Source organism: Neovison vison, chromosome 13 (genome assembly GCF_020171115.1).
Source record: "Neovison vison isolate M4711 chromosome 13, ASM_NN_V1, whole genome shotgun sequence".
Classification (NCBI taxonomy): Eukaryota; Metazoa; Chordata; class Mammalia; order Carnivora; family Mustelidae; genus Neogale; species Neogale vison.
The window spans coordinates 37,296,797-37,306,273 of NC_058103.1; the positions used below are offsets into that span (position 1 = coordinate 37,296,797).

At 35.5% G+C, this 9,477-nt stretch overlaps 1 protein-coding gene across 4 annotated transcripts in view; it reads left to right on the top strand.

The window, feature by feature from the left end:
- PPP2R5E (protein phosphatase 2 regulatory subunit B'epsilon) overlaps window positions 1-9,275 on the top strand; it is a 146,356-nt gene extending 137,081 nt beyond the window's left edge. For all 4 annotated transcript variants that reach the window (XM_044231274.1, XM_044231277.1, XM_044231275.1 and 1 more), the window contains exon 14: window positions 4,456-9,275. In XM_044231274.1, coding sequence (XP_044087209.1) covers window positions 4,456-4,555 — 100 coding nt within the window. In that variant the 3' untranslated portion in view covers window positions 4,556-9,275. The remainder of the gene's footprint in view (window positions 1-4,455) is intronic.
- The last annotated feature ends 202 nt before the right edge of the window (window positions 9,276-9,477 follow it).

A 9,477-nucleotide genomic window follows, 5' to 3' on the forward strand; every position in this document is an offset into this window, starting at 1 on the left:
TTTCTGATCATTTATCATCTAAGCTAAATAGACCAAATTTTTGGAAAAGGGACTGTTGACCAAGGGGTCTAAGAATAGACACAGCAAAGTTGATTCTGAAGATCTAGTGTATTAGAGCGACTTACTGTGAGTGGACTTTTTAACGAGAGAAGGATTTTTTTAAGTAATGGTAATATTTTGTCAAATGAGCTATAGCAGATTGTGCTGAATAGACAGTTGGCTTCTCCCTGGATGTGGGACTAGGAAAAGAGAAAGGAGGGATTTATTTGGTGCTCTTAGAGAAGAATTACCTGCAGGAGTTTATTTCTGGATGGCACCAAATTGAAGTGTTCTGGTGTAGATCAAATTTTTTTTTTAATTAACATATAATGTATTATTAGCCCCGGGGTACAGGTCTGTGAATCGTTGGGCTTATACACTTCACAACCCTCACCATAGCACAAATCCTCCCCAGTGTCCATAGACCCACCACCCTCTCCCTACCCCACCCCCGGCAATCCTCAGTTTGTTTTGTGAGTCTCTTATGGTTTGTCTCCCTCCTGATCCCATCTTGTTTCATTTTTTTCCTTCCCTATCCCCCAGACCCCCAACTTTGCCTCTCAAATTCTTCATATCAGGGAGATCATATGATAAGTCTTTCTCTGATTGACTTATTTCGCTCAGCATAATACCCTCCAGTGCCATCCATGTTGTCGCAAATGTTAAGATTTCATTTCTTTTGATGGCTGCACAGTATTCCATTGTATATATATACGTTTTGTGTGTGTGTGCGTGTATATATATATACACCACATCTTCTTTATCCATTCATTTGTTGATGGACATCTGGGTTCTTCCCATAGTTTGGCTCTTGTGGACATTGCTGCTAAAAACATTCGGGTGCACATGCCCCTTTGGATCACTACATTTTACCCAGTAGTGTGATTGCTGGGTCGTAAGGTAGCTCTCTTTTCAACTTTTTGAGGAATCTCCATGCTGTTTTCCAGAGTGGCTGCACCAGCTTGCATTCCCACCAACAGTGTAGGAGGGTTCTCCTTTCTCTGCAGTAGATCAATTTTTTTTTTTAAAAGATTTTATTTATTTATTTGACAGAGGGAGATCGCAGGTAGTCAGAGAGAGAGAGAGGAGGAAGCAGGCTCCGATCCCAGCACCCTGAGATCATGACCTGAGCCGAAGGCGGAGGCCTAACCCACTGAGCCACCCAGGTGCCCCAGTAGATCAAATTTTTATACAAATCTGAAAATAGTGAGCGGAATAACTAGTGCTGTTAAGATACCTATGCCAACATTTGTGCTATGTAAAATTGAAATTGGAAGAGAATTGACAGTATCCCTATCCCTAGCAGGACAGTGTGGTTAAGCTTTAACATTCCCACCTACAGGGAGAGAGAAAAGTAGGAAAGAATGGGATGACAGTAACTATTTCAGAAATATTTAGAATTTTTGAAGATGAAGTTGTCAGTATAAAAGATATTTAATAACTCAGCATAAAGTTCATCTGGAAGAAAAGCCCCACAGGATAAATTTTATTCAATGCCATAAAACTTTTGATCAAAGATGCAACTGAAATGTTTCAGTAGCAAGATGAGGAGTGTTTTCATGATGTCAGCACTTAATTTAAACTTCAGATTAGGGCATTATGAACTTCACTAATAATATGTTTAACCTGTGTTTTAGTTGAAGAAAGTTCTTGGGCCCTTTCTTACCACTTCTTTTCCATCCAAATGAAAAGGTTGTCAGTGTTCCATGATAACGTTTATTTAGACCTAGTATTTTTCCTTTACCAAGAAACCAAAAATGATTAATTTAACCAAACAGCTTACAGTCAAGAATCTGGAATTCATAATGATGGGAGTATCATCTAATTTTGTCCCTGTTGCTCTTTTTAAAATATCATGTTTCAGGGTCAAAATTACCCAATAGATAATCATTTCAAAAATTGTTAGGGGCGGAGAAGAGCTGATTTTAGGGAAACAAATGCTACTGGGGCAACAATCTTCCTCGTCTCTGCAAGTTGGTTTCTTTTGTAACAAAGTGGATCTCCCCAGTGGAGACCCCAGTGGTCTCCAGCAGTGACTGGAGTGACATCTTTAGAGCAGTATAATGAGACGAGATGAGACTCAGCTTTCAATTCCATAGAGAACAGTCTTAGAAAAGAACTTTACTAAGAGATGTTGTAAATGAAGATTTGCATAAATGGGCTAGGAGGACTGATTTTCAAAATGTTAATTCTTACCAAGTTATAAGCATGATGTAATCCTAAACATCATTTGAATTTTGGGGGAATATGAAGAATAAAGTCTAAACTTCATCAAGAATTTGCCCCCAAAAAGGAATAGCAAAGACAACTTGTTCAATTACTAAAATGCATAACCAAGTGGCTGGCAATTCAAAGTGTTATTTTGATGGAAGAATGGCAAGTTAATTGAACAAAGCAGGTATGTGTAGGTATGTGCATAATAAAAATAAAGAGCCCAAACTAATGGGATGGGAATTAATTAACCAATGAATGGCTCTGGGAAGATTAACTGTATGGGACAAAATTATACTAGACCCATAAATCACATTTTATACCTACATAAATTAAGAGATAAAGATAATTTAAAGAGAAATGTAAAAAAGGAAAGCATAAAATATAATAGAGAAGATGATTATTTAATCTTGGGATGCAAAAGACCTTTTAAGTATAATAAAGGAGATTTTGCAAATACAAATTATACAACTTAGTTGAGAAAAAATTAAATGTAAAATTAAAAGGCAAACAGCAAACAAGAAGAACATTCTTAAACCAAGGAACTGTTATTACACTATATAAAAATACTAAACAAATGTTTACTAAATGATGTTTTTGTTGGTTAAATGTATTGTTCTGAAATCATTAGGGAAAAACAAAGGAGATTATTTTAGATAATAGTAAAAGAAAATGATATTACCTTATTGGAAATAAATGCTTTAGATTGGCCATTCAAAAAAAAAAATTGTTTTGGCCTTTGAAATTCATATTATGCATATTGTATTCCAGATATCTGAAACTAGTTCAGGATACAAGGCGTGAATTGCCGAAATAATTAATTATGAAATGATAATATTAGTTATTATATTTTACATAATTAAATATTTCCTCTGACTTATGGAATGGGAATGTAAGATTACTTAGGTATTTCTAGAGATTTTTTTTTTTCAGGAAAGTGGATGAATTAATTTGTGTTTATCGATTTCAGATAATTTTTTTAATAAATTTGTGATGACATTAAAAAATATGAGGCTTTGGAATTATATGTATTGTGTGTAAATCATATAAACTATATGAATTTATATGTTTTACTTAACCTATGTGGGCTTCCCTAAGTAAATATTGTATTATAATTGAAGCTAAATCCTTGCTGGGTGAAGTAGCACAAGGACCATATCCCCCATGCCAGAGAGGGCATGAATTATATGAATTTATAGATTCACAAATATTATCTGAGTCTGTTGTTTAGTGGATCATCACAGTATGAGAAAACTAGGGACAGCAGTAAATTATTTTTAATAGGAATTGACTTAATTTACAGTATAGTCATATATATTCCTCTATTTTATAATTTCTACCTGGTTGATGTTAAAATTAACATACTTTCTTTTATAAAACTATGGTGATCTAAAATGTCCTTGACAAATAAAATTTGTTGACCATATTTTGGACATTCAATTTTTTAGTCAAATTTACCAGACAGTGAAATCTGAAAATCTGGAAATTGCTAGTCAACTTGATATTGAACCAAATTTGAAGGCTTGAACATTAAAAATTTGATTCATAATAATGTAAACGATCTTTCCAGATCATTAAAACTGAAATCACAAAAGAACATTTCATTTGGTTGTATATATAGGTACAGAATAAATTAATAACTTGAATTTTGTGGTTTATTAATACTAGTAAGAACAAGACTCTGCTAAAGAGTTTAATACACTTAGTGTAAGGGAAATAGAATACTAAAGGGGAAGTGTATTTTCTTGACCTATGACTTTGTATCAGTATAATCTCTAGCATTCCCTTTTGAGACACTATTTGGAGACAGAAAATTAAATTTTAACTAGATCCCGTGTAAAAATCATTTAATGTGTTTTTGGATCTCTAAGATTACAGATACGTAGAAATGATCCTCATTTTTGTTTTGAAGTTAATTTTCATTAGTAAGCTAAGTACAAAGGGCTATTCATGTGAAATCTTAAAATTAGTCTTGTCGTCTCTTGCTTAGTACATTGACACTTCTTTTCTGTGCATGTAAGTATCAAGGGGGAAAAAAAGCAAGAGAAGAACCAAAAGAGAAAACACCCATAAGCTTAATGCCAAACTTTTCAAAGACTACTTGTGAAACGTACATGGGGGAAAAGTATGTCAAAGGGGCAGTATTGTTAGATAATCTTTTCTGACTTTCCTAGTTGTTTATCTTATATTCCGTTTTCTCCCCAGTGAGAAAAAGAAAGAAAAAGAGCGTGAAGAACTGTGGAAAAAACTGGAGGATCTGGAATTAAAGAGAGGGCTTAGACGTGATGGCATAATTCCAACTTAACAGAAACAATGACAGCAACATCACTAACCTGTGGAGTCACACATTTATGTAGTAGAAGATGGAGCAACAGTTTTCTGTATTGTGCAACTTTGCAGTAGATTTCACATTTGTTTCATTATTACAACAGCACTGTATATACCTGTCTCTAAGTAACGGAAAAAAAAAAATAAGGACTTCAATCCAAAGTTTGGACAGTAGATGGACTTCTCAGAACTTTGCAAACATGATCATTGTTCTAACCCTCTTTAAAAAACAAAAAAGCAGTCTTCAAAGATCTGTTGATGAAATTGCTATGTTAAAATTCTATTATCAGGAGTTCCTTATTTATCCTTAGCAGAGAGTATGAAACAATTTTCAAATGTGAACAATCTTAAATTTAGCTTGTCTTTCTGCTAAGCTGTTAAATGTATTTATAGTAATGGAAGAAAAAAAAAGACTGTCATTTCCTTATAAGTTTGTATAACATCCTCCTCTGGATAACTTGACTGTAACTTAACATCTTTTCCTTTTGCACATCTTCATGAGTTGAATGTCCATGTGGAATGGGGCCAGGAATTGTAAAGGTCCCTGATAAAAGTTTTGTTGGCTGGAGTGAACATCTTTCCAGTAACCAGGTAGTCCTGCTACTCCTTTAGTTTTAAAATTAGGAGTAAACGAGAAGAGGTGATAAACATAGTAGGGAAGGGAATTTTGGATTCCTGCATCAGTTTATGGTGAATCCAAATCAATGTCTTGAATCCTTTGAAAACAGGCACTGGGACATCATAGGCTTCAGTACCTGACCAGTATTAGTTGCATACATCATTGAGCACACACACCAGAGATGTTCGAGAAATGTCAGAAAACATCTTTTTGGACCATTTTGTAATAAGAAAGACAAACACTAAACAGTACAACCATGAAATTGATCGCCAGGATTGCGAATCTAATTGGGAAGAGAGTTGAGCAAACAGCTTGGACTGTTTGGAGTTGTTGCCTTACTTTTTAATATGTATTTATAAAGTATTCCAGCAAAAGAGGATGTAGCCTCTGGGAAAAAACAAACATATTACAGTGTTTTTTGTAGATTCTCGTTCTATATCTCATCACAGCGCCAGCCCTGTTTTTAGCCGGAAAGGATTCAGGATAAACATTACTATGCATTCTGAATTGGATGCGTATTCCTAACTACTGTATTTGTTACCAAAAGTGGTTCTACAAATGCTACTGAAAAAAATCTGGAAATCCCTAATGTCCTGAGTATTAATAATAAAGTTTAAAAATGCTTTTCTATCAAAGGTGCATTGTGACCAAATTGTTTAAGAAAAAAATGAAAAACAAAACAAAATTTAGGGCTGTATTATACATATACCTTATTGGCTCTCTGCTTTGTATTTAGAAGAGGAATCTGACATCTTGGGGAGATAAAATGCCGATGAAATTTGTGTCCAGTATGTACGTACCTGATGCAGTTGCGTTATTATGTACTGAAAGATAACATGTTTTGGAATTTATTTTCAGGATGGTTTTGCTTGTTATGGACGTGGCAGCAGTGAGTTGATAATCCTAAACCATCACCTCCAGCAGTATTCGTGGCATAGAGCTGATTCTGTGTTCATGTACTGAATTGTGATAGTAGCAAACATGAACATACGAACTGTTGTTGCTCTTAATAGAAATATAATATCAACATGGACTTGTATATTCTCTTCCTTCCACTTAAATATAAAGTAGAATATGCAGTTTTATTGTTTCCAAGGAAAAGGTGGGGGGGGGAAAGCCGCTGACCTTTCTCCCCTATTAAGCGTTTCAGGATTATCAGGTCACAGTTTGTGCATAAAAGTCCACTAAGGATGGATATTGTCATCTCAGTAACTTTGTAAGACAAAAAAAAACTTGGCTATGTGAATTCTGAAAAAGAAACAGCAGTAAAAGAGTCATATGTAACACCCAACACAACATGGTTTAATGGAATGAAGAGATTTTTTTTTTAAGAGCATCAATGGGGATCAGTGTGAAGCTGGCAGGGGCTGCCAAAATGAAACAACTTACTTTAAAAGTGCCGGAGCAAAGGTGCAAGTTCAAACACTAAAGATAAAAAATAAATTTGTAACAAATCATCTCCTTTAGCCCTTTTGATTTGAGCCCGTTAGCTTTGACTCTGCATTATGTTTTTGACAGTATAAACTTTTGTTTGCCATCAATTCATCTTTTTAGACAGAATACATTAAAGTCACAGGTTTATGAAATATCTCTGCCCATTACAATGAAATGCAGTCATTTGAAATGAGAAAGATGAGGATCCCGTTTTGCACCTTTCCCTGACCTCCAAGTTACGGTGAGGACTGCACAGATACCCTTGATGTTAATTCTGTATTTTGATCATTCCAAACTGAGAAGAACAAAGCCAAATTTTAGACATATTTACAGACGCAATTATAAATATATGTCTAAAATGTATAGGGCAACTTCTGAGAAGAAACACTGTCTTTTCTTTTTTAACCGAAAGTGACAATGTGACGTTTGTCATGTTGTGTCCGGTGACGCAGAATAACTGAGGTGATCTGACCGTTGCACTATGTGACATAGTTCAGGCTGTACTTGCTGCATTTACAGCAGCCCTCTCTCCCTCTGTCCTTTCCCACATTTCTGCTGTTGCTGCAACTTGAGTTCGTTGTGACAAATGCATCTTTGTGTTATATTTTGTTCGCTTCATAATTTCCAGAACTATATATAAATATATTTTTAAAATAGCAAATATTGTAGTTAGTGAGTGATGGTCACTCCAACCTCATCCCTGCCATATTGGTTTCAGGGTTAGGATAAAGAGTGTCTTTGGAAGAACAAAACAAAACAAAACAAAACAAAAAAAACCCCTGTGGTTTAGAGTGATGCTGGGGCCTGGGTTGGGGGCCCCTGAACAACCATGTGAGTGAACTGACCCATCTCTTCCTTTGAATCAAGCATGCATTCCTTTTCTCATTGTGCAAGTGTCCCCAGTTGTTTCCCTTCAGTGTTGAGTTTTCGTTCTTTTAAATCTTATTATATTTTGCTCTCCCTGACATCTGTTTTTTATAAAATAAAATAAAAAATAAAAAAAGTAAGAAATAAATAATACCCTCGATGCCGCTGGATACTCACAAGCAGGGTTATGCTCCTTCATCTTGGGCTTGCTTGCCTAAATGGAAGGGTTTAATTTATTTTGTACCTCCTATGCGTGGGACAGTCCAGGGTGCAGAGCCAGGAACTGCTTGTAATTGCACCTGCTATACTTACATGTATAGCCCTAGGCTCAAACACACTATGGAAAGAAAAAAAAAAAGTATATTTAGAGCTTTAAAAGCTTTTTTATTTTTTTGTGGGGATTGGGGTGGGGTGGGAAAAGGGATGATGTATGGATGTTATTGGCATTTTTAAGTGTTCAGAGTTTTTTGTGGTGTTGTTTTTTTTTTGTTGTTTTTTTTTTTTTTTTGGTTTTGTTTTGTTTTTGTTTTCTCTCTCGTTTTGTTCTTTCCCTTTAATTAGGTGCACTGAGCTGGCCCAGGAAAGGAAGAGATTTCTCTCTTTTGATGCTATAACCAATGTGATCACAAAGTTATGTCACCCGTAGCAAAAGGTGGCACCAGACACGATCAGTGGTGTTTTATTTGCACATCGATATTTTTATTTTTATATTCTGGCTCAGCTGCTTCTCTGAGTGAAGTTAAAGAATGACCCGCAAAGGATATCTGTAGTAGGCATATTGGCAATGCGTTTTATATTTCTCGGTATTTAATTTTGAAAACCTAAAAGGATGGTGCATCTTGAGAGAAAGTTGAGGAAATTTTGATTTAGTGGAATGTTAATTTGTGCTGCTTCTTGTGCACGATAGCGGCAGTAGTATCTCTTGGAAATAAACGTCCCATTTGATGATGTCTATGAATATAGGTTTCCTTTTCTTCCCTGCCTCCCTCCCACCCTCTTTTTTCCCCTCCCTCCTCCTCCCCCTCCCTCTCTCCAAATCCTTTCCTTCTTCCTTCCCTTCCCTTTGCTTTTTTTGTTTTTTTGAAATCACTTATTGTAAATAAGTTGTAATCCAGACCTCATGTATCAATGGGGAACTTTCAAATATAAATATTATCAATACATTTCTGGTTGTTGTCTGATTTTTGATCAAGGTATAATTGAGAATGACATATCCATTGCTTTTGGTTTGAGAATTTCGCTTTAGCTTTATAAATCTATTGGTATTTTAGTATTTCATTGTTTTAGCAGGAGAGGGCAGCAAAAGTTTATTTTCCCTGTTAGAAATTCTGTGGTTCATACTGGTTTTAAATTTAATTGTTTGTGTGTATGTGTGCGTGTGCGTGTGTGTGTGTGTGTGTGTGTTTCAAAGAGCATCTGTGGGTAGAGATTAAAAATGAAACATTTTTGATATGAAAAATTGCATATGAAAATTATAGACTGGTTCATCCAGACAGTGAAGAGTTCTGATCCACAGTCAAAGTTAAAATGCCACAAAACAGTCTTACAGCTCTGGCTAAAATATGCTACTTCCTTTTCAAACACAACAAAATGCAAGCTGGGTCTTAAACACTTGGAATTGAAAATGTCTTTCTTTGAAAATGATTTACTTTCGTCAGAGTGGTAACAGAAACAAAAACGAAGGTGCTCCTGAAGAGAAATGTAACCTTCCCCTTTCACAGACATGTGAGAGGTTCTGTACTGCGGGTACATCCTAATAAAGAAGCAGTGAAGAGTTTTCAGGCGCCTGGCTGTGCGTGTTTGTTTGTGTTGTCTCTGACCCCCGTCGCCTTTTGAACCATATGACTCAGACATTCGATCAATTTAGCTGTGAGTTCAAGGCTTACGAGAAAACCAGTTTATGATTGGGGGATGTAATGTTGGGGAGTGGTCCAGTGTCTTTTGCTGTGTGACAAACTACTCCAAAACTTAGTGGCATG